A 26,510-nucleotide genomic window follows, 5' to 3' on the forward strand; every position below is an offset into this window, starting at 1 on the left:
TACGAAATCAGCTCACAAGTTTTGTTTTCTCACACAGCTGCACTTCCTTCCACACTAAAAACGGCTGTGTCGTTCGTACCTTGCAGGGTGACACAGTTATTTTAATTTTATTTGTATTATTATTATTTTTTTTGCTCCCCCATATGGATGTCGAGCACATGTTTACGGCATGCTTCTTAATGTTCTGGCAGGCCTTCCATTTTTTTTTTGGGGGGGGGGGGGTAGCGATCAGACAGACAAAAGCCAGATGTTGTGGGTTTTCCCTTTTCTTACACTTATGCAACAAATGAGGCCACGGTGCTTTGATTAGATCGATAAATCATCGATACTGATTGTGACTTTAATGTGATTGAGCAAGAAAATGAATTGTCGTAGTTTTATATCATTTAAAATACAGTAAAGTCTCGTTATATCGATATTCAAGGGAGTCCGAAAAAATATCGATATAACCGGGACTATCGATATATCCGACCCTGTTTGCATGTAATTTTCTCCGTGCGTGCATAGAAATAGTATCGATATAACCGGGACTATCGATATATCCGATATCGATATAACGAGACTTTACTGTAATTGATATTTGGAAGTGGCACAAAAGAAATGGTGGCAAATTAAAAAAAAAATAATTCAAGTATGATATTGCCAAAATTATTCTGAATAAATACGAATAGAATTGTATGAATTAAAATATGTATTAAAATATTTATTATCTGCGTCCGAACTATGTTTTATTTTGAGAAATGATAAAAATACACAATGGATTCACGTTAATTATTATATTTAAAAGAATAAAAACCAATTTCCATTCTGTCGTATCATTTTATTTTGTTGTATTTATCCGCCGGTCCGTGAAAATATTGTCTGACATTGAACCGGTCTGTGGTGCAAAAAAGGTTGCGGACCACTGCTTTAAAGGACAACCGACACCCCCGGACAAGTTGTGTCCATAATTTGTAAAATAACTTCAAATGACTTCTACTGAGTGCATTTTACAAAAATTCCACCGCATGTAGCTATATTTTACGTTTTAAGACTCGCGCTGAATATTCCGGAAGTCTTGTTTTTGAGTTGGTGACGAGTCCGTACGTGACGTCACTGAAGGAATGCCCCTGACCGGAAAAAAAAGGACACATTGTAGCAGTCCTTCCATCACGTCAATGCATTTTGCTGTGCTTGTTTGGTCTGAAAACGTCATGTTGCACCAAAAAGAGCCAGAAGAGGGCGACCAAGCTCCATATAAGGAATTTATGAGCCTGTGGAAACGGGCTGATTAATTCCTCACAGGAGCTTGGACGCCATTTTCTGCCTCTTTTTTGGGGATACATTTCCCCCCAATGTTGCCTCAAAATGGCACGGAATAAATTATGTAATCGATCGCAAACATGTATGCTTTCCTCTTCAGAACTATTTGAATCATATTTATAAGTGGATGTGTAACAGGAAAGCAGCTTCTCCGAATCTGAAGCCATTGTTTTGATTCTCCAGCAACGCAAGACGATTTGGCGTGACGTCACGAACTGGGGGCGGGACTTTCTGAAAATGCCCAATTCGCAGCTCAATTTTTTGGCAGATTTTGGACACTTTACGTCATTTTTATCTGTGTTTTGCATTTGACTAAAAATATCATACTGCGTGTTTTGGGTATTTTAGATGCTATAAAACGTTTTTCTGATGTCAGTTAGGAAACAAAAAAAGTGACGTCAGTTGTCCTTTAAATTGTTTCATTCAAATATCGAGTAGCTTTTGTGTCGGTTGCTAGAGGAACACTGCTGCGTTCCTCCCGCGGCATCTCTGTTGGAAACACGGAAGCCTGATGTTTGTTCTCGGCTTGTAATTAAACCCAGAGGATCATAAAGATACTTTCTCGCCGGGCGGTTCGCTGAGCCTTCCTCTACCACTTGTGCCATCCCCAGCTGTTGTTTCTGTCTTCCAGAGGGCCTTCGATGCCAAAAATGAAAAAGAAAAACCTTGGATCATTACACCTACTGTGTGTATACCGTATACATTTTAAGAATAATAATCCATTTGATTTCTAAGCGCCTTTCAAAACTCTCAAGGTCACTTTACAGTCACAGGATAAGTTTTTCTTTCTGTGGGTGAGCAGCGGCAGCCACACGCGCCAGCGTTCACTCAACCCCGAAGTTACTCAAATAGCTAGCTAGCTAGCAGATAGAGCGCTAATAACTAGCGAATTGATAGCCATTAGCTACCGAATGGTTAATATCTAGCAAATAGATAACCAACAGCTCGCGAATAGATAGCCAGCTAATAGCTAAGTGTAGTGTAGATTTATAGAGCGAGCTACTTTTACGGCTCATTCGTGTGTATTGACCGCAGTTCCCCATGATTGCCCCCCCCCCCCCAAAAAAAAAAGTTCTCAGAGGCTAATTGTTATTAGCCACTTACTGGAAGGAGCCCAAAGTCGCAGTGAGAGGCCCGAGGGTAGGGATAGAAAATACCAGTTAGGAATATCCGAAGAGCCTCACATAGAGTGTGAACTTGTTGACCTGATTTGTATGTATGTGGAATAGTCGCCGCTCGGAATTGAAGCGGATTTACGCAGGGCCAGGAGATGTGAGACAATCTCTTTTCGTCAATGGATGTTACAGCTTCCTATTTGCTTTCAACATTTAGCTTGTAGCAGATGCGCACATTTCACCATGACGTCCCAGATCCACTGGTGAAAAGGATGCTTTGATCCTCTTCTCTGTTATCTAGAACTGCTTCATACATCAAAGAGGATGCAGAAAGTGCTTAAGATTTAATGACTGTCATATTTTGTGTTGTTGTTTTTTAAGATGGCGCCGCGAGAGTGGCTGTTTTTATGGCTTTCTATTAGCTTTATATTAGCTATTTTTTTGCTATGTATTCGCGAACTGGCCGGCTATCTATTAGTTGGATAGCTACTTGTCCAGCTGGCTATCTATTGACTACCTATTAGCTATCTATTTGTTATCGATTAGCGAACTGGCCTGCTAGCTAGCTATCTGGCTGACTATCTGTTAGTTACATAGCTAGTTGTCTAGCTGGGTGTCTATTGGCTATCTATTAGCTTTCTATTCGCCATCTATTTGCTATCTATTAGCTAACTGGCCTGCTATCTAGCTATCTGGCTGGCTATCTATTAGTTATATAGCTAGTTTTCTAGGTGTCTAGCTGGCTTTCTATTGGCTATATATTAGCTAGCTAGCTAGCTTTCTATCTATTTACTACGGGGTTGAGTGAACGCTGGCGCATGTGGCTACCGCTGCTCACCCACAAAAAAAACTTCTCCTGTGACTGAAAAGTGACCTTGAGAGTTTCGAAAGGCGCTTATTAATGAAATGTATTATTATTATTATTATTATTATTATTATTTACAGCCGGTTTTGCAATTTCTGCAATTTCTTTTTCTACTTCTTCCTTTCCTTTCCTCTTCCTTTCATCACTTTGCCGCTGTGAAATGTAAACGTCTCCACTGCCATACTAATAAAGGCTAATCAATCCAATTTATTATATTTTCAAATATGAAATACAAAATAAGCCTGCATGTGTATATTTATCAGTTCCTTTTTTTTTTCTTTCTTCATTTCATGTACAGACATTCACGGCTTGGTGCAATTCTCACTTGAGAAAAGCTGGCACGCAGATCGAAAACATCGAAGAGGACTTTCGAGACGGTTTGAAACTCATGCTCCTTCTGGAAGTTATCTCAGGTAAGCCAATGACAAACATTGACAACAGTCAAATATTAAGTCACATCAGCTAGCTAGCTAGCTTTTAGCTATCTGGCTAACGAGTTGGCTGTCTATTAGCTATCTATTTGCTACTTAAATGAATAGAAAGCTAGCTGGCTAGCTAATAGATGCTTAATGGCTGGCTAGCTAGCTAGCTTTCTATCTATTTGAGTTATTCCGGGTTGAGTGAACGCTGGCGCATGTGGCTGCCGCTGCTCACTCACAGAAAAACTTATTCTGTGACTGTGAAGCGACCTTGAGCGTTTTGAAAGGCACTCATAAATGACATGTATTATTATTATTATTATTATTATTATTATTATTATTATTATTATTTATGACTCCGCATTTACATTCCCCCCCAATCCAGGGGAACGTCTTGCTAAACCCGAGCGTGGCAAAATGAAAGTACATAAGATCTCCAACGTGAACAAAGCACTGGACTTCATTGCCAGCAAAGGAGTCAAGCTGGTGTCCATCGGCGCCGAAGGTGAGTGACCCCCCCCGCCCTGTTAGGGTCATTATTAATGAAGCAGGAATCAAAAGTAAAAACCAAAAGATTTTTGGGAGAGCTGTTGTAAAGACGGACAGGATGTGATGTCATGACAGGAAGTCCGAGAAAATAAAATGATGTAAAGATGAACAGAATGTGACATCCTGACAGGAAGTCCAAGAAAATAAAACAATGTAAAGACATAGAAAAGATGTTTAAAATGCGTTTATATAACGAAGCACCAATTCTTCATTGCATTTAAATCGATTTTGCAACGTAATAGGATGCAATTTTCAAATTGCTATGCTGAGAATTTGAAAAACTAACAAAAAAATAATTTGGATTGGTCGCAGGCTTCAATGTAATTTTAATGTTAATATGTGGATGAATATTTTTTTTATGCTCTACGTGCGATTAAATATTACAAACATTTCCTCTACTAATGTAACACAACACAAAATACATATAGCTTTTCTAGCCTCTGTAATCTATCTATTAGCTAAATAGCTATCTAGCTAATTTGTAACAGACAATAAGGAGACAGAATGAACTTAACACAACTAGCTATCTAGGCAGCTATCTATTAGCCAGCTATCTTTCTATCTATTTGAGTGACTTCCGGGTTGAGTGAACGCTGGCGGATGTGACTGCCGCTTCTCACCCACAGAAAAACTTAACTTGTGACTATAAAGTGACCTTGAGAGTTTTGAAAGGCGCTTAGAAATGAAATGTATTATTATTATTATTATTATTATTATTATTATTATTATTATTATTATTATTATTGATTTTGAATCAATCTCCGATTTTTTTTGGGCTGCACTGTAGTCCCTCCATGAATCAGAATCAGAAAGAAATGAAAAGATAAAAACAAAGTATTCTATGCATAATAGAAATAAAATAAATAAACAAAATAGTACATTGGAAAGGGATTTAAAAAGCGTTTGTGTCACGGTTTGCAAGGTGACGATGGCGGTTGTGGATCCCAAAAAGCAGGCAGGAGGGAGCAGGAGGTTGTGTTTGACAAATTGTATTAAAATAAAGTCAGTAGGAACAAAATATAAAACATCAAAATCATCTGAACCCAAAAAATACAAAGTCTCAAAAGAAAACCAAGAGTAAAAGTCCGCCAAGGTGAAACAAACACAAGCACAGCATACACAATTGCATACACAATGCATACAATTGCATAAAATGACCCGACGCCGAATGGTTGTGCCGGGAGTCCTTTTGACTGTCACTGATTGGAACGACCAGCACCTGCGAGGCTGCAGGCAGGGCTAACAGCGCGAGCCGTTGGTCGCCCATCCGTCAACCAGATCATGAAAGTTAGGAGCTGCTGTAGAGGCAGCCGCATAGGGGGCGCCATGACGGGAGGTACCTAGAAACACGACAGGTACATTAAAAACATGGACAGTCGTGAAATCTAAACAACTTTCCCCGTGTACTCTATGACGTTTGAGTACAAGACTTCATTCCATGAAGCAGAGAGGATGAAAGCCTCCTTTTCACCAGTGGATCAGTGGTGGAATGTGCACGTCTGCTACAAACTAAGTTTTGAAGCATTAATCGCTTTGCTTGCGCGGAATAAAACCGGCTAATTAAGCCCCCCACCACCCACCCACCCATCCAAAACAATGTCAGTTTCTATTCGAGGTGATTTACAGGACTAATTGATTATGCGCGAAAGATATGCGGTGCGACAATTTGATCAGATTTGTTACGGAGGCGCCGAGCCAGACCGACATTCCAGACGGATTATATGCCTGGACTCACTCATCCATTTATCTCATCGAGGTGGGGGGGTCGTTGCCCTTTCAAATGGCATTAACGCGATTGATTGCTAGCGTCGTGTTGTCAAGTTGAACCGCCGACTGTTTTTTTTTTTTAACCCTCGTCGTGCCACATCTGCGGCGTCCATCTTGCATTTCGTCCGTGGCGGTGGAAGAAGCTCCTGAGCTGCTTGATCTTGATTGGATTATGGCCATTTATGGAAGGCGGGCAACCTGACACACGGAGACGACCGGATAGGACCACTCACTGCGTTCACACATTGCTTAGTACCATTGTCATTAATCACTTGAGCAGGAAAAAAGAATTGAAATTACCGTATTTTCCGGTGTATAACGCGCACCCAAAAATCTTTATTTTCTTCTAAACATGACCCTGCGCTTTATATGTGAAGTAATATTGAGGTCTGGCAACCACTGTCAGCACCCACCGTCTCCATTTTCCCCCTTTGTAGAAGAAGTGGTGCGTAACCCCAGCCTCTACTAGAGCGCCTTATAATGTGGTTTGCCTTATATTTGGAAAACCGTTATATATACTTATATATATATATATACAGTAAAGTCTCGTTATATCGATATCGGATATATCGATACTATTTCTATGCACGCACGGAGAAAATTACATGCAAACAGGGTCGGATATATCGATAGTCCCGGTTATATCGATATTTTTTCGGACTCCCTTGAATATCGATATAACGAGACTTTACTGTATTTGCAAAACATTTTAAAATTCATTTAAAGGTGTGCCTTATAGTCCGGTGCGTTTTATACAGTAAAGTCTCGTTATATCGATATCGGATATATCGATAGTCCCGGTTATATCGATACTATTTCTATGCACGCACGGAGAAAATTACATGCAAACAGGGTCGGATATATCGATAGTCCCGGTTATATCGATATTTTTTCGGACTCCCTTGAATATCGATATAACGAGACTTTACTGTATATGGAAACGGTTTGAAAATACACCATTAATTGGGGGTGCGCCTTATATTCCGACGCACCTTATACACCAGAAAATACGGTAACCCAAAAAAACACATTTTTGCAATGTTTTTTTCTCAACTCTTTCACAACCAGACGATGTGCAAAAATGTGTCCACTCGAGTGCCAGGGTTTTTGTCATTTTCATTCAAATTGCAGGACCCAAAGAATATAGAGTTTTAGGACTACATAAATATTCAATTCAGCGTATGAAACGTTCGACCAGGGGTGTCAAAGTCATTTTTTGCCGTGGGCCACATTGTAGTTATGGTTTCCTCTCGAGGGCCGTTATGGACTTGGGGAAGCCATTACAATGTTTAATCCCCTCCACGTATTACATATAGAGCGCACAATTAATTAATGAATAACTAGTTTTCCAATCTGAAGTCAAGAATAATGACTGATATTGTGGTTTACATCCAAAAATATGAAATTTTGGTTAAGATTTTAGCAATCATCATGAAATTTAACAAGTTTGATTTGCTTTCATGGGCCGAAAAAAATGATGTGGCGGGCCGGATTTGACCCCCGGGCCTTGGCTTTGACACCTGTGCCTTAGACCCTCTTTTGGTATCCGTAAAAAAGAGTTAATTCCTAAATTTTATGAGTCTAGAGTTATCTGAGCCTGAAATGGGGGCGACTGTACAAAAGGCAAATGCTGCCCCCTCGTGGAAGGGCAAAAACATTCCCAGAAGTCTGACCAGTGCTTGACTACCTGGGGGGCAGTATAATACAGACATAGACTGCAATGTACGTACATGTTAGCTCTTGATTTGCTATCTTTGAGCTATCTAGCTAGCTATCTATTAGTTATCTATTCACTAGCTAGATAACTTTCTATCTATTTGGGTTATTCCAGGTTGAATCTATTCACTTACAATTAGCTATCTATTTTCTAGCTATTAGCTATCTATCTGCTAGCTAGCTTGCTATCTATTTCACTTACTTGCTATCTATTTCAGTTACTTTCGGGTTGAGTGAACGCTGGCGCATGTGGCTGCCGCTGCTCACCCACAGAAAAACTGATCCTGTGACTGTCAAGTGACCTTGAAAGTTTTGAAAGACGCTTAGAAATGAAATGTATTATTATTATTATTATTATTATTATTATTATGGAGTCTTCTCATTTTTAAAGTAGCTGTAGTCACTTTAGTCGTTCTTCGCAGAAGATAAAGAATACATGTCACAATTTGTTCCCAATCATATTTTTTTAATATTACAATTAGTCCTGCTAACTCACACCGATACATGTATTCTGTTATTTTGACCCCTGAACCTGGTAATAACAAAAAAAATTGAAAATATTATTTGACAGGGCTATATTTTTTAAGATTGACAATTCATGCCAGAATTGACCTTTTAACCTTTTTTTTTTTTGACCTTTTGACCTTTTTTCCCCTCCAATACAGAAATTGTAGATGGCAATGCCAAGATGACACTAGGAATGATCTGGACCATCATCCTCCGCTTCGCCATCCAAGATATTTCCGTTGAAGGTCATTAATATGAATATTCAAACGTTTATTTCTCCGATCAATCTCCGAGTAAACAGTACCGTAGGTATTCGTCACCCTGATCCACACACAACCTGATCCCCATGTCTTTATCTCCATATCAGAGACGTCCGCCAAGGAGGGCCTGCTGCTTTGGTGCCAGCGGAAGACAGCACCTTACAAGAACGTCAATATTCAGAACTTTCACATTAGGTATCAAATTATATTCTTATATGTTTGAGATCCAAAACTTACCTGTTGTTCTTTTTCAGCTGGAAAGATGGTTTGGGTTTCTGCGCGCTCATTCATCGACATCGTCCGGAACTCATCGACTACGGGAAACTACGTAAGGTGAGCGGATGCAACCACAATGGCACTACTTCCTGGTTCAAGAAAAGACTGATGGTGAGGTTTGGTTTCGCATGATTTAAATTATCTGTGTGTTTTTCTGTCATCAGGACGATCCTATGACCAACCTGAACATAGCCTTCGACGTGGCCGAGAAGTACTTGGATATTCCCAAAATGTTGGACGCAGAAGGTGAAAAAAATGTATTCGATTAACCATATTAGCGCTTACGTCTGTGTAAGCTCTCAGTCGTACAGGAGTGATCCATCGATGAGAAGGTTTCTTCAGATGTCCTCTGTATTTCTTTGAAGGTGTCGGACGTTTCTTATCTAAAAGGCTTCGTCAACGAACTAAAATTTGCTGGTAGTTTTATATATGTAATTATATATATAGATAGGTAGATAAGCATCAAATCGTCATCTTCACTGGAAATTACACACAATTAAAATGTACAGTATTATTTAAATGCAGTATTAACATTATTTCCATTTACAATGATGACATTTACAAATATTATTTATATGTTTTAATGCGTATGACGATAATCATGAATTCTCTGCCCCCAGCTCAAATGTATTCATTTTTTTTTCAAATGACTATTTTAATATTGCAAACTCATCCACATGCATGTATTTATTTCTTTTATATTTATTTAGTCTGTATAAGCTCTCATTCGTACAGGAGTGATCCATCGATGAGAAGGTTTCTTCAGATGTCCTCTGTATTTCTTTGAAGGTGTCGGACGTTTCTTATATAAAAGGCTTCGTCAACGAACTAAAATGTGCTGGTAGTTTTATATATATAATTATATATGTAGATAGATAGATAAGCATCAAACCGTCATCTTCACTGGAAATTACACACAATTAAAATGTACAGTATTATTTAAATGCAGTATTAATATTATTTCCATTTACAATGATGACATTTACAAATATTATTTATATGTTTTAATGTGTATGACGATAATCATGAATTCTCTTCCCCCCCAGCCCAAATGTATTCATTTTTTTTTCAAATGACTATTTTAATATTGCAAACTCATCCACATGTATTTACAGTAAAGTCTCGTTATATCGATATTGGATATATCGATAGTCCCGGTTATATCGATACTATTTCTATGCACGCGCGGAGAAAATTACATGCAAACAGGGTTGGATATATCGATAGTCCCGGTTATATCGATATTTTTTTCCGACTCCCTTGAATATCGATATAACGAGACTTTACTGTATTTATTTCTTTTATATTTATTTAGTCTGTATAAGCTCTCATTCGTACAGGAGTGGTCCATCGATGAAAAGGTTTCTCCTCCTCCTCCTCCACCACACCTTCTCTCTATCCCCCCCTCTCCCCCCTTACCCACCCATCCACCCCCCGTCACCCGCAGACATTGTGGGCACTGCCCGTCCGGACGAGAAGGCCATCATGACCTACGTGTCTAGCTTCTACCACGCCTTCTCGGGCGCCCAGAAGGTACCAGTGGATGCAGCATCTCCTTCCTTCTTCTTCTCCTCCTTCTTCTCCTCCTCTTCTGCCTCCTCCCACTCATTCTAACCTTGTCTTTTTATGTTTTTATTTTTACCCCTCAGGTGTTTATGCTAACACTTTCTCTCTGCAGTGCACAAGCTTCCCTGCAGGGGTCACACTCACTCTGCATGGTTTTCAAAGTGCATGATGGATTCATGGGATTTTTTTTTTCTCTGAAGCTCTGGTCTGACACGCCCCCTCCCCGCTCCTCCAATAGCAACTTAAAGTGAAAATATCTCCAAATTAATTAATTTATCCACCGGAATTCAAAATCGAAGCGTTAGAATCAATTGTACTTCGACCTTCTGCCTGAAGACAAAACAGCAGACCCTTGGAGAACCTTGTGATTATGCAACCCCCCCTCCCACCACCACCACCACCCTCAGCTGTGCCTCTTTTTTTTTTTGAATCTGCACACTTTTACTCTTACTCTCCTCTCCTGTCTGTGCTTTCTCCTCACTGCTCCTCTGTTCCTGCGGCCTCCTCCTCCTCCTCCTCGTTCCTGTTCCTGCGGCAGATATCATTAGCACCTTGAGGCCAGACGAGAAGGCCGTCATGACTTACGTGTCGTGTTACTACCACGCCTTCTCGGGCAAGCAGAAGGTGAGCAGCTTCCAAATGCTTTAAATACTTGCCGAATCGTCTTGGTTAAAATTACGCCGCCGTCAAAAGCAACGATGGATTTTGGGATCATCTCATTGGGGTAAAATTTTGCCGTCGTCCACATAGTCAAAAATAGTGAAGCACTCATAACATTTAAAGGACAACCGACGTCACTTTTTTGTTTCCTTATTGACATCAGAAAAATGTTTGATAGCATCTAAAATACCCAAAACACGCAGTATGATATTTTTAGTCAAATGCAAAACACCAATAAAAATGACTTAAAGTGTCCAAAATCTGCAAAAAATTGAGCTACGAATTGGGCATTTTCAGAAAGTCCCGCCCCCGCCAAGATGTCTTGCATTGCTGGAGAATCAAAACAATGGCTTCAGAGTCGGAGAATATGCTTTCTTGTTACACATCCACTTATGAATATGATTCAAATAGTTCTGAAGAGGAAAGCATACATGTTTGCAATTGATTAAAGAATTTATTTATGCCATTTTGAGGTAACATTGGGGGGGAAATGTATCACCAAAGAAAGAGGCACAAAATGGCGACCTCCAGTGGCCACCTCTCTTTCCACAGGCTGATAAATTCCTTATATGGAGCTTGGACGCCCTCTTCTGGCGGCTTTTGGGTGCAACACGAGGTCCCCAGACCAAACAAGTACAGCAAAATGCATTGACGTGATGGAAGGACCGCTACAATGCGTCTTTTTTTACGGTCAGGGGCGGTCCTTTGGTGACATCACGTACGGACTCGTCACCAACTCAAAAACAAGACTTCCGGAATATTCAGCGCGAGTCTTAAAATGTAAAATATCGCTATATGCGGTGGAATCTTTGTAAAATACACTCAGTACAAGTCTTTTGAAGCCATTTTACAAATTATGGACACAACTTGTCCGGAGACGTCGTTTGTTCTTTAAAAGAATCAATGTGAACAATGTGAGGGAAAAAAAAAACAAAACAAATGAAATAAGGAATATCTTACTCGGTTGCACGATACAGACGGTCCCCAACTTACGAACGAAATACTTTCCAAACGGTCGTTTGTAAGGTGAATTTGTTCGTAAGTTGTTTCAGTGTTATATTTTGTATAGAATGTATGTTTATATAAGTAGGTTTAAGGTTTATATAAGTATGTTTAATGCTTGTATAAGTAACCCGTATTGGTTTGTACTGAAAAATAAACATTTAATAATAAACAAGCCAGAACGCTTCTGCTGCCTTACATGGATGGACACACGTGAATTTGAATATGGCTCAAATATATTGCGCAGAAAAATGTCATATTTCAACGCTGCTTTTATCGCGGCTTTAATTTGGCTTGCTTCAGTGTCCTTAATGACGCTACCAATGGAATGACATCATCCGCGGGCTTTTCTGCTACTTTTGCTGCACTGTTTGGCTTCTCTGTTGGGAATTTCATGGTTGGAACCTTTTTTTTTGGGAGGGCGGGGGGGTGAATTGATGATGATGATGATGATGGCGTCTGCTGTCATAGGCGGAGACGGCGGCCAACAGGATCTGCAAAGTGCTGGCGGTCAATCAAGAAAATGAGCAGCTGATGACGGACTATGAGAAGCTGGCCAGTGATGTGAGCACACCCCCCCCCTCCCTCAAACCATCCCATCCCCCACACAAACATACATACACACACTTCCATCTCTTTGCTATCCTTTTATCAACCCCCCCATCACCACCATTCACCTTATGACTCACCTTCAAACTCACCCAGGGGTGTTTAAGCTCCACAGAGGCGGTCGTAGTTACGAGTTTGTTGGAAGTGTGTATTTTAAAGGACAACCGACATCACTTTTTTGTTTCTTAACTGACATCAGAAAAACGTTTTGTAGCATCTAAAATACCCAAAACACGCGGTATGATATTTTTAGTCAAACGTGATGGAAGGACTGTTACAATGTGTCTTTTTTTTCGGTTAGGGGCGTTCCTTTAGTGACGTCACGTACGGACTCGTCACCAACCCAAAAACAAGACTTCCTGAATATTCAGCGTGTGTCTTAAAACGTAAAATATAGCAATATGCAGTGGAATCTTTGTAAAATACGCTCAGTAGAAGTCATTTGAATCCATTTTACAAATTATGGACACAACTTGTCAGGAGACGTCGGTTGTCCTTTAAAATAATTGGAAATCAATACATGAAATATTGCAAAAATATATCTATTTTTTGACCGGCTGTGGGATTCACATTTTGTGGTTCTACTGTAGTTTGATTAAATTACAATATTGATGATTTTCTATTTATTTTATTTTTTATTGCGTGTTTTGATTCAACGCTCAAAGTACAGTAAAGTCTCGTTATATCGATATCGGATATATCGATAGTCCCGGTTATATCGATACTATTTCTATGCACGCACGGAGAAAATTACATGCAAACAGGGTCGGATATATCGATAGTCCCGGTTATATCGATATTTTTTCCGACTCCCTTGAATATCGATATAACGAGACTTTACTGTTCAAAAAAAATCCTATCAATCCCACATAATTTCTCATTAACTTTAATCTTATTTTTCCTTCACACGTCACATCCACTTGCCCCACTTCCTCTTTTCCCGCCGCCATCCTTCATTTTACTCGCATGCATCTCAACCCGTCTCTTCCCACCCGCGCACACGCACGTTCTCTTCCTCAGCTGTTGGAATGGATCCGCCGCACCATCCCATGGCTGGAGAACCGCATGCCCGAGAACACCATGCAGGTCATGCAGCAGAAACTGGAGGACTTTCGCGACTACCGCCGCCTTCACAAGCCGCCAAAAGTGCAGGAGAAATGCCAGCTGGAGATCAATTTCAACACGCTGCAGACCAAACTGAGGCTCAGCAACCGGCCCGCCTTCATGCCCTCAGAGGGGCAGATGGTGTCGGTGGGTTTTTGTTTTTGGTTTTTTTTCCTTCCTTGAAAACTGCAACAGCGGGTTTTCAAAATAAATAATAATAATAATAATCACATGAAATATGTATTTTACCAAAATACAGTAAAGTCTCGTTATATCGATATCGGATATATCGATAGTCCCGGTTATATCGATACTATTTCTATGCACGCACGGAGAAAATTACATGCAAACAGGGTTGGATATATCGATAGTCCCGGTTATATCGATATTTTTTCGGACTCCCTTGAATATCGATATAACGAGACTTTACTGTAAATCAGTTCTGAAAAGCCTATTTCAAATAAACCAAAAAATCAATTTGTGATGCCCCTAATTTCGTAATTTTATTTCATCACCTTCCTAAAATAAATTCAATGTATATAATAATAATGCTAATAGTAATGCCAATAATAATAATAATAATAATAATAATAATAAACGTAAATACATAAATTTCTCCACTGTGAGACTAATAAAGGCATATCCAATCCAATCCAATCCATATTTTATCAAAATAAATCAGTTCTGAAAAGCCTATTTCAAATAAAGAAAAAAAATTAATTTGTGATGCCCCTAATTTCGTGATTTCATTTTGTCACCTACCTAAAATAAATTGAATCATCATCATCATCATCATCATATTAATAATAATAATAACATAATATATTATTAATAATAATGATATAATCATAATATAATAATAATATCATATCGTTTCATATATCATATCATATCATATATCATATAATATCATAGCATATCATAGCATATAATATGTAATGTAATATAATGTAATGTAAGATAGTGTAATATAAGATAATGTAATATAAGAATGTTATGTAAGGTAATATAACATAAGATAAGATAAGTTAATAATAAAATAATACTATAGTTATAATAATAATAAAATTAAATACATATTTTACCAAAATCAGTTCTGAAAAGCCTATTTCAAATAAACAAAAAAAAACAATTTCTTATACCCCCAATTTCGTGATTTTATTTCGTCACCTTCCTAAAATAAATTGAATGCATAATAATAATAAAATACATATTTTACCAAAATAAATCAGTTCTGAAGATCCTATTTCAAATACACAAAACACTCAATTTGTGATGCCCCAAATTTCATGATTTTATTTCATCGCCTCCCTAAAATAAATTCAATGTATATAATAATAATGATAATAGTAATGCCAATAATAATAATAATAATAATAATAATAATAAAAGTAAATACATATTTTATCAAAATAAATCAGTTCTGAAAAGCCTATTTCAAATAAAGAAAAAAAAATTATTTGTGATGCCCCTATATAATAATAATACTAATAATAATAAGACTAATACTACTACTACTACTACTACTACTACTACTACTACTACTACTACTACTAATGAGCGGTCTACCACCTGCAGGATATCAACAACGCGTGGGGCAACTTGGAGGGTGCCGAAAAGGGCTACGAGGAGTGGCTCCTCAACGAGATTCGCCGCCTGGAGAGACTGGACCACCTGGCCGAGAAGTTCCGTCAGAAAGCAACCATCCACGAAGGCTGGACTGAAGGTTAAAAAAAAATACATTTAATGACATTAGAAATAAAAACAGGAATTAGTTACTGATCATCAATCAACTTTAATTTATGTATATTTTATATTTCTCTTAATTTTTACAAAGTTTGAAATTGAACTTTATTATGTAATATTTTATTATGATCCATTAATTGATTGTTGTCTATTTTTTTAAATTCATACAATACAATTTTTAATTTATAAAATTTCTTTTTATGCACATGTAATAAATAGAATTGATTGAGTGCATTTAAATTCCCTTCATGTCACTTTGTCTGTTTCATTGATTTCAGTTTATTTCCGTGAAAATTGTATAATAATAATAATAATAATAATAATAACAGTTCTAATAATAATAATAATAATAATAATAATAATAATAATAGTTATAATAGTAATAATAATAATACGAATAATAATAATAATGATACAAAAATAATAATACTGTAATAGTAATAATAATACAATAATAATAATAATAATAACAGTTATAATAGTAATAATAATAATACAAATAATAATAATAATGATACAAAAATAATAATACTGTAATAGTAATAATAATACAAAATAATAATAATAATAATAATAATAATAATAATAATAATAATAATAATAATTGCATATGCCTTTTTAAATTTATATTTATTATATTATTATTATATTATTTGTTATATTATTATTATAGTGCAATTTTTTGATGATGATACTAGTGCAGCGTGTTCGACCGGAAACAAATTCCTTGTGTGTTCTACATACTTGGCAATAAAGATGATTCTGATTTCAATGTATCAATCCATCCATATCCTATGCTGCTTATATTTGCTGAAATTCATTAAATGCATATATTGTGTATGCAGGAATAGTTGTTACGATTGCATGGCTGTCCATATATTGCTTGTGTTATATTGCCATATTTTTTTTGATTTTATTTCAACTATGATTGACATTTTTTTAGTGTAACAACCGCAGCTATTGTGAAAGCGCTGTAAAAATAACAAAAATGTATTGTTTTTAACAGCACATTTCAACTACCTGTATATCAATTGTGGAGTTCCTGAAGTAGCGAATTCATTAATGACGGCAAAGTTTATTGTTGCCAGGCAGAATTTTTCAAGTAATTCACCGCACTGCCCTCTTCTGGCACGCCAGTGGTATTACAGTGAATTTGTCTTCAACCCTTCGCAGGCAAGGAGGAGATGTTGCAGCGCAAAGATTTTGAAACGGCGTCTCTGTCCGAGATTAAAGCGCTGCTGAAGAAGCACGAGGCCTTTGAGAGCGACCTGGCTGCCCATCAGGACCGAGTGGAGCAGATCGTTGCCATCGCGCAAGAGTTAAAGTAAGCAAAAAAAAAAAAAATGGCCGCCGAGATTGACAACCCCTAGATTTCAATACAATTAATAATAATCATACATTTCATTTCTAAGCGCCTTTCAAAACTCTCAAGGTCACTTTATAGTCACAGGACATTTTTTTTTTTTCAATACGATTAACTCATTCACTGCCAGACGATGTGCAAAAAAAATGTGTCCACTCCAGTGCCAGGGTTTTTGTCATTATCACTCGAATTCCGGGACCCACAGAATATTGACTTTTCGGACTACATCAACATTCAAAGCAGCGTATGAAACCCTTGACTCTCTTGTTTCATCAGGAAAACAAGTTAATTCCTAAGTTATATGGGTCTGGAGTTATCTGAGCTTGAAATGGGGGCTGTACAAAATACAATACCTACATATTGGTTTATATAATAATAATAATAATAATACATTTAATTTATAATTGCCTTTCAAAACTCTCAAGGTCACTTTTCAGTCACAGAATACGTTTTTTCTGTGGGTGAGCAGCGGCAGCCACACGCACCAGCGTACACTCAATCCGCAATAACTCAAATGTAGATAGAAAGCTAGTTAGATAGATGGCTAGCTAACGGATAGATGGATTGATTGATTGATTGATTGATTGATTGATTGATTGATTGATGGTCCGCCAGCTAGATATCTAATAAATAGCAAATATATAGCTAGCTACTGTAGGTACCCAGTACATAGCCATCCAGATAGATAGCTAGATCGCAAATAGCTAGCTAACTAGGTAGCCACCTAGATAGCTAACTAGTTAGCCAGTCAGATATATATAGTGCTTCAACAACAGCCGAAGCTGTAACAAAGCGCTAACATGGACAAAAGGTAAATGCTGCTCCCTCGTGGAAGGGAAAAAAAACATTGCCAGGGGTCTGACCAGCGTTTTATCGGCACCGCCCTCCCCAAGAAAAAGTACAACCCGAACAAATTCGGGTACGCTCCACATCATGCTTTTCAATTCCAAAATAAATTCGGGAATGGCAGTGAATGAGTTAAAAGAGAGTGACTTGGAACCAAATTGGGTTTTTTGGTAGACGATTTCAGTGTCACAAAAGCACGTCTATGCCACTAATATGAGCATAAAAACACAACAAAAAAATGACCTGACTTTCCACGACATCTCTTTTGTCGTTGCGTTCCAGTGAGCTGGATTACTACGACTCGCCAAATGTAAACAATCGCTCTCAGAGAATTTGTGACCAGTGGGATACCCTTGGGGCTTTAACCAAGCAACGCAGCGAAGCACTCCAGGTGAGTCCATTATTACGCTATTATACACGGTGACCCAAAAAGATGCGTAACCATGAAAATTTCAATTATGGCTTTGATTAAAAAGCTATTTTTTTTGTTCAAATTACAACCACACATTATTCAGTTTATGGAAGACCATTCACCAGAGTTTCAGCTCTTTCGGTCAATTTTTTGTCCATTTATGACTTTCCCAAAATACAGTAAAGTCTCGTTATATCGATATCGGATATATCGATAGTCCCGGTTATATCGATACTATTTCTATGCACGCATGGAGAAAATTACATGCAAACAGGGTCGGATATATCGATAGTCCCGGTTATATCGATATTTTTTCGGACTCCCTTGAATATCGATATAACGAGACTTTACTGTATGTTCCAAATGTCCACCATTTCGTTGCTAGTGAACTCGTACTCGTCTGACAAAGTTCAAAGTTCAATCACTTTTACACACTCCTCTTTCGGGAGGGTGACCCAAAAAGATGCGTCCTAGCGAGTCCCTCACTGCACCAATGTTTTCTCCCGAAAGATACAGGTACACACACACACACACACACACACACACACACACACACACACACACACACACACACACACACACACACACACACACACACACACACACACACACACACACACACACCTTGACCAGACCAGTTATGATGCAGACTTACCTGGTGGGGACCTGCAGTACTGGTGTGCATCCATTAGGGTCGCATACACTCACACTGTTTTTTTGGTCTGGAATGCCCCCGTGAGGACACTTTAGGAAATGTCATGAAACGTCTTTAAAACATGGTTTGAAGTCTCTCAGAGCAATTTGCCCGTGGGGACCTCATTTTAGGTCCCCACGGGTACATGAATCCCCACCGGGCTGCGTGCAGTCAGGTTGATGTCCCCACCGGTGGGCGCAAACGAGAACACACATATTGCATACATATGTGCAGACACGCACACATACACAATACATACAAATGTGCAGACATGTCTTCCTCACACACACACACACACAAAAGTGATTGGCAACTGTGTCAGATGAGTACTTGCTTGCAACAAAATGGTGGACATTTGGAACACATCTTGGGAAAGCCATAAATTGACTACAAATTGATAGAAATAGCTGAAACTCTGGTGAATGGTCTTCCATAAACTGAATAACGTGTGGTTGTAATTAGAAATAAACATGTTTTTAATCAAAGCCACAATTGACATTTTCATGGGTGCTCATCTTTTTGGGTCACCTTGTCAGAAACGCGATTGGATAAGTGGGTTCCGAAAATGGCCTTAAGTTTTGATAGTAAATAGAAATTTGCCCCAAAAAAGTCTCAGTACTGCTTACGCGATTTCATTGATTTAAAAAAAAAAAAATGATGACCTTCAACAGAGAACAGAGAAGCTTCTAGAAACCATCGATCAGTTGTACCTGGAGTTTGCAAAAAGAGCGGCTCCATTCAACAACTGGATGGAGGGTGCCATGGAGGACCTGCAGGACTCTTTCATCGTCCACACCATTGAGGAAATCCAGGTGAGGATCCGGTCAAACAGTTTTGACTCAAGTATTTTTTTGCTATTACAGCGATACCTCGGTTTACGAACCCCTTTGCTTACAAACTTTTCGGTCTACGAACGTTACATTTATGAAAATTTTACCTTGGCATAGGGACTATTTTTCGGGATACACACGGAGCGCCACAATGAGTGATGTGTCGTTCGCAAACGAGCCCGTTCTCATAACAAGAAAATGGCAGCCGACTGTTTTTGTCCTCTATTCCCCGCCCCCAGTCGTCAGTTCAAGCCACGTGATTGGTCAAGAACGAAGCAGTGAGGGGAGGTGGTTTAAACATGAAAGAGACAGGCAGACAACGTTGACAGTTTCAACTTTGATAGTTCAAAGGCAGAGTGTAGACTGCAAGGTTAAAATATCCCATCAATCAGGCTCCACAAACAACCCGCACAAGCCATCTGTACACTCGATGCAAAAAGCTATCAACCCAGCTAAACAGAACACAATTGATGAGGAACTAGGTAAAATTATCGCACAGAAAGCACATACAAGGGATCAATCCTCAAATCGTTCCTCATCAAGTGTTTAATGCTGATGAAACCGGCCACTCCATTCCATCAAGCCATCAACGACCATCACGAAGGTGAATAAAACCACTTTATTATAACGTACAGTTTATTTCTTTAATTATAATACCACAGCACATTTATTATACATAAAATAAGGTATATTTCGCGTAGTTATAAGGCTTAGAAAATTAGAAAGTAAAAAATTATGGGGACCTGGGAACGGATTATTCTCATTTTAATGGTTTCTGATGGGAAATGAATTTTTGGGATACGCACTTTTCGCCTTACACACTGTCTGGGCACCAATTAAGTTCGTAAGCCAAGGTATCACTGTACTTGTCACTTGACAGTATTTTTCTTGCCACAGGGACTCAGCACGGCCCACGAGCAATTCAAGGCCACACTGCCCGACGCGGATAAAGAGCGTCAGGCCATCCTGGGCATCCACAATGAGATCGCTAAAATCATGCAGACGTACCACGTCAACATGTCCGGTATCAACCCTTACACCACCATCAACCCTCAGGAGATCAACGCGAAGTGGGACAAGGTGAGCACAGGCTGTCCTCTTTGTGATCCTGGAATCATTTGTTTTACGGTGACGGAATGATCTGGATTAGCCTTTATTAATCTCGCAGTGGAGAAATTTATATTTCACGGCAGCAAAGTGATGAAAGTAAGAGGAAAGGAAAGGAAGAAGTAGAAAAACAAAATACAGGGGCCGCTGTAAAGGCAGCCACTCTCGCGGAGCCATCTTGAAGTCAAAAGAACCTAATTAACAATTGATTTGACACAACACAAGACACAGACATCGTCCTTTTCACCGGTGGATCAGGGACATCATAGTGAAATGTGCAAGTCTGCTACAAGCTAAACGTTGAAAGCAAACTTGAAGCTTTAGCATCCATTGCTGAAAATCACACCTCCTGTCCCACGTAAATCCGCTTCAATTCCAAGGCGCGACAAATGGTTTATGGTATACAGTAATTACTTTGAAAAGAATATTTAGTTAGCTTTAATATTTTTAGGTGCCTCACAAAAAAAAACATTTTTAATGTAATAATTTCATTATTTTTACATTTGTGTCTTTTGGGGGGTGAAATGTGCACGTTTGCTACAAGGGGATACTGAAATATTTCTTCTCATAGCATACTATGTGCTAACCTGCCGGCAGCTAACATCGGCTATATTGTCTTGTAGTGGTGAATCAAATCTCGAACAAGTACGATTAGCTGACATTAGCTGTGATACTGAAATATGTTATCACCGTATTTTATCCTACGTGCTAGCAACTAGCAGTGGTCGTTAGCAAAGAAGTTCAAGTGTTACTCGCGCGAAATAGGAAACTGTAGTGTAAAAGAAATGTTTTGTCTGACAGTTAGCAATATGCTAGCCCTATAGCCGCTAACATTAGCAGTGACGCTCTCTCTCAAGTGTTACTCACGTGAAGTGGGCAATGGTAGCAGTGGAAAAGAAAGGTTTTGTCTTACAGCTAGTAATTTGCTAGCCATATAGCCGCTAACATTAGCAGTGACGCTTGCTCGAGTGTTACTCATTTAAAGTGGGCAACGGTAGCAGTGGAAAAGAAAGGTTTTGTCTTACAGCTAGCAATTCTTTAGCCATATCTTACAGCTAGCAATTTGCTAGTCATATAGCCACTAACATTAGCGGTCATGTTCTCTCAAGTGTTACTCATGTAAAGTGGGCGACGGTAGTAGTTTCTTCTTACGGCTAGCAACTTGCTAGCATAATAGCCGCTAACGGTAGCAGTGGAAAAGAAATGTTTTGTCTTACAGCTAGCAATTTGCTAGCCATATAGCCGCTAACATTAGCAGTGACGCTTGCTCGAGTGTTACTCATTTAAAGTGGGCAACGGTAGCAGTGGAAAAGAAAGGTTTTGTCTTACAGCTAGCAATTTGCTAGCCATATAGCCGCTAACATTAGCAGTGACGCTTGCTCGAGTGTTACTCATTTAAAGTGGGCAACGGTAGCAGTGGAAAAGAAAGGTTTTGTTTTACAGCTAGCAATTCGTTAGCCATATCTTACAGCTAGCAATTTGCTGGTTATATAGCCACTAACATTAGCGGTCATGTTCTCTCAAGTGTTACTCATGTAAAGTGGGCGACGGTAGCAGTTTCTTCTTACGGCTAGCAACTTGCTAGCATAATAGCCGCTAACGGTAGCAGTGGAAAAGAAATGTTTTGTCTTACAGCTAGCAATTTGCTAGCCATATAGCCGCTAACATTAGCAGTGACGCTTGCTCGAGTGTTACTCATTTAAAGTGGGCAACGGTAGCAGTGGAAAAGAAAGGTTTTGTCTTACAGCTAGCAATTTGCTAGCCATATAGCCGCTAACATTAGCAGTGACGCTTGCTCGAGTGTTACTCATTTAAAGTGGGCAACGGTAGCAGTGGAAAAGAAAGGTTTTGTTTTACAGCTAGCAATTCGTTAGCCATATCTTACAGCTAGCAATTTGCTGGTTATATAGCCACTAACATTAGCGGTCATGTTCTCTCAAGTGTTACTCATGTAAAGTGGGCGACGGTAGCAGTTTCTTCTTACGGCTAGCAACTTGCTAGCATAATAGCCGCTAACGGTAGCAGTGGAAAAGAAATGTTTTGTCTGACAGTTAGCAATATGATAGCCTTATAGCCGCTAACATTAGCAGTGACGCTCTCTCTCAAGTGTTACTCACGTGAAGTGGGCAATGGTAGCAGTGGAAAAGAAAGGTTTTGTCTTACAGCTAGCAATTTGCAAGCCATATAGCCGCTAACATTAGCAGTGACGCTTGCTCGAGTGTTACTCATTTAAAGTGGGCAACGGTAGCAGTGGAAAAGAAAGGTTTTGTCTTACAGCTAGCAATTCTTTAGCCATATCTTACAGCTAGCAATTTGCTAGTCATCTAGCCACTAACATTAGCGGTCATGTTCTCTCAAGTGTTACTCATGTAAAGTGGGCAACGGTAGCAGTTTCTTCTTACAGCTACCAACTTGCTAGCATAATAGCCGCTAACGGTAGCAGTGGAAAAGAAATGTTTTGTCTGACAGTTAGCAATATGATAGCCTTATAGCCGCTAACATTAGCAGGGACGCTCTCTCTCAAGTGTTACTCACGTGAAGTGGGCAATGGTAGCAGTGGAAAAGAAAGGTTTTGTCTTACAGCTAGTAATTTGCTAGCCATATAGCCGCTAACATTAGCAGTGACGCTTGCTCGAGTGTTACTCATTTAAAGTGGGCAACGGTAGCAGTGGAAAAGAAAGGTTTTGTCTTACAGCTAGCAATTCTTTAGCCATATCTTACAGCTAGCAATTTGCTAGTCATATAGCCACTAACATTAGCGGTCATGTTCTCTCAAGTGTTACTCATGTAAAGTGGGCGACGGTAGTAGTTTCTTCTTACGGCTAGCAACTTGCTAGCATAATAGCCGCTAACGGTAGCAGTGGAAAAGAAATGTTTTGTCTTACAGCTAGATATTTGCTAGCCATATAGCCGCTCACATTAGCAGTGACGCTAAACCGGTTTGTCTCAGAAAGGTTGACTATCTTACAGCCAATCAATCTGTGATTTCAGCTTTAGAAGCTTCCATAAGTCACACAGACAGATCATGATCATTCGTCAGCTAGCAGCTAACGTTAGCAGAGACCCTGATATATTTAATTTTAAGCTTAAAGACGAGGTCATAAAGCATCGATATGGAAATATTACAACTTGCAGTTCGAAAAAAAAGTTTGTTTTACGGTACGTCATGAACACAACCGCAGCGCATCCTAATAATCGGCCAATGACGTGTCATTTCAGGTACGACAGCTGGTTCCTCAGCGTGACCAAGCTCTGATTGAAGAACACGCCCGGCAGCAGAACAACGAACGTCTGCGTCGGCAGTTCGCCAGCCAGGCCAACGTCATCGGACCTTGGATCCAGACCAAGATGGAGGTCAGTCCAAAGACGAACCTCCTCGGGTCATGTTCTCCTTCTCAAATTTTGCTCTTCCGTGGAGAACAGGAAATCGGCTACATCTCAATGGAACTCCACGGCACCTTGGAGGACCAGTTGGCACACCTGCGACAATATGAAAAAAGCATCGTCAACTACATGCCCAAGATTGAGCAATTGGAAGGAGACCACCAGCTCATCCAGGCGGCGCTCATCTTTGACAATCAACATACTAACTACACGATGGAGGTAGCTTAGCGGCTAACGTTAGCATTGCCCCCCCCCAAAAAAAACTTAATGATAACATCTATGTGTTGATTTTTCAGCACATCCGCGTGGGATGGGAGCAACTTCTGACCACCATCGCTCGCACCATCAACGAAATCGAGAACCAGATCCTGACACGGGACGCCAAAGGCATCACCCAGGAGCAGCTCAACGAGTTCAGGGCTTCTTTCAACCACTTTGATAGGGTCAGTGGCAAGTCCAGTATGTTCCGGGCTAGTGGCTAATGTTAGCATCGACACCAAAATACATGCTAACTAGTCCAGTTGAACCTGTGTGAACTAGTGCAAGGAGCTAATATTGAGAGTAACTATTTTAAGTGTATACACACAATACACATACATATATACACAGAATGTATACTAGTACTAGTACTACTATAGTAGCTGCTTGTCCCCACGTGGCCTGAAAGCTCGCCTTACACACTGCACATTAACGCCTGAGAATGCCCTGGCCAAGCAACGTGTGTGTGCGTGTATGTGTGTGTGTGTGTGTGTGTGTGTGTGTGTGTGTGTGTGTGTGTGTGTGTGTGTGTGTGTGTGTGTGTGTGCTCTCGTTTATATGTGGTTATGGGGACAAAAACCTGTTTACACAGTCACATCCTGGGGACCATTTGACATATGGGGACAAAAAACCTGGTCCCCATAAAGTTACAAAAACCGTTTCAGAAAGGGTGGTCCCCATAAGTGATGATCCGAAAAGTGGTCCCCAGAAAGCATAAAAAACGTGTATATATCTGTGTGTGTGTGTGTGTGCTCTTGTTTATATGTGGTTATGGGGACAAAAACCTGTTTACACAGTCACATCCTGGGGACCATTTGACGTATGGGGACAAAAAACCTGGTCCCCATAAAGTTACAAAAACCGTTTCAGAAAGGGTGGTCCCCATAAGTGATGATCCAAAAAGTGGTCCCCAGAAAGCATAAAAACACGTGTGTGTGTGTATGTGTCTGTGTCTGTGTCTGAAGGGGCGTGTCTGCACATTTGTATATATTGTGTGTGTGTGTGTGTGTGTGTGTGTGTGTGTGTGTGTGTGTGTGTGTGTGTGTGTGTGTGTGTGTGTGTGTGTGTGTGTGTGTGTGTGTGTGTGTGTGTGTGTGTGTGTGTGTGTGTGTGTGCGTGCGTTTGTCTGAGGTTCTGTGTCTGGACATCTGAATACATTGTGTGTGTGTCTGAGGAATACGTGTCTGCACATCTGTATGCAGTGTGTGTGTGTGCGCGCACGTCTGTATGCATTTTGTGTGTTTGTGTGTGTGTGTGTGTGTGGGTGTGTCTGGAAGGGGCGTGTCTGCACATAGGTACGTTGTATGCGTGCGTGTGCGCGTACATCTGTATGCATTTTGTGTGTGTTTGTGTGTCTGAGAAGGGGCGTCTCTGCACATCTGTATGTAGTGTGCGTGTGCGCACACACCTGTATGCATTTTGTGTGTGTGTGTCTGAGAGAGGGCGTGTCTGCACATCTGTATGGATTGTATGTGTGTGTGTGAAGGAGCGTGTATGCACATCGACGCTGTGTGTGCGCACATCTGTATGCAGTGCGTGTGTGTAAGTGTCTGAGGGGGCGTGTCTGCACATCTGTATGCATTATATGTGTGTGTGTGTGTTTGTTTCGATGTGTGCATATTTGCATACACGTGCATGCATGTTTGCGTGTCGGCATGCGTGAGCGTGCGTGCGCGTTGACCCAGCAGATGCTAACCAACATGCAATATGTCTTCTCTGTTCTGTATGCCGGCCCCCTGCATGCCTTCCTGGCCCCCCCACCCGAACCCCACACAATGCACGCCATCACCCACACCTCACCTTCCATCACTTTCCGCGCTGTTGTCCGAATACCCCCCACCACCGTCCTGTCCTGTGGCTGTCACGGCTGTTGTGTGTCGCTGCATGACCCCTCCGACGCCCACCAACCACCATCACCGCAACCACCCCCCTTCCCCCCCACCGCACGCACACATCAGGACCACACTGGCACGATGGGGCCCGAGGAGTTCAAGGCCTGCCTGATCAGCTTGGGCTTCGATATCGCCAATGACGCACAGGTACTCCTTCAACTCGTCTCACCCCATTTTTTTGTTTTGTTTTTCTTTCCTTCCTGCTTTTCCTCCCTTCGGCCTTTCTTCCGATGGTTTCCCTTTGCTACCTTTTTCTCTCTT

General features: G+C 40.0%; 1 protein-coding gene across 3 annotated transcripts in view; it reads left to right on the forward strand.

The window, feature by feature from the left end:
* The window catches only part of actn1 (actinin, alpha 1), a 47,239-nt gene that overhangs the window by 17,999 nt on the left and 2,730 nt on the right, over positions 1–26,510 (forward strand). For 2 of the 3 annotated variants that reach the window (XM_089003745.1, XM_089003743.1), the window contains exons 2-19: positions 3,581–3,695; positions 4,087–4,206; positions 8,399–8,485; positions 8,608–8,695; positions 8,755–8,833; positions 8,941–9,022; positions 10,224–10,309; positions 12,476–12,568; positions 13,634–13,864; positions 15,296–15,443; positions 16,637–16,787; positions 17,955–18,063; positions 19,450–19,590; positions 20,506–20,688; positions 23,935–24,069; positions 24,139–24,318; positions 24,396–24,542; positions 26,316–26,396. In XM_089003745.1, the coding sequence (XP_088859871.1) occupies positions 3,581–3,695; positions 4,087–4,206; positions 8,399–8,485; positions 8,608–8,695; positions 8,755–8,833; positions 8,941–9,022; positions 10,224–10,309; positions 12,476–12,568; positions 13,634–13,864; positions 15,296–15,443; positions 16,637–16,787; positions 17,955–18,063; positions 19,450–19,590; positions 20,506–20,688; positions 23,935–24,069; positions 24,139–24,318; positions 24,396–24,542; positions 26,316–26,396 (2,256 nt within the window). The remainder of the gene's footprint in view (positions 1–3,580; positions 3,696–4,086; positions 4,207–8,398; positions 8,486–8,607; positions 8,696–8,754; positions 8,834–8,940; positions 9,023–10,223; positions 10,310–12,475; positions 12,569–13,633; positions 13,865–15,295; positions 15,444–16,636; positions 16,788–17,954; positions 18,064–19,449; positions 19,591–20,505; positions 20,689–23,934; positions 24,070–24,138; positions 24,319–24,395; positions 24,543–26,315; positions 26,397–26,510) is intronic. The other variant, XM_089003744.1, reaches the window with a different exon arrangement.

The sequence above is a fragment of the Hippocampus bargibanti genome, linkage group LG09, assembly GCF_051943395.1.
Source record: "Hippocampus bargibanti isolate YZ-2025 linkage group LG09, ASM5194339v1, whole genome shotgun sequence".
Taxonomy (NCBI): domain Eukaryota; kingdom Metazoa; phylum Chordata; class Actinopteri; order Syngnathiformes; family Syngnathidae; genus Hippocampus; species Hippocampus bargibanti.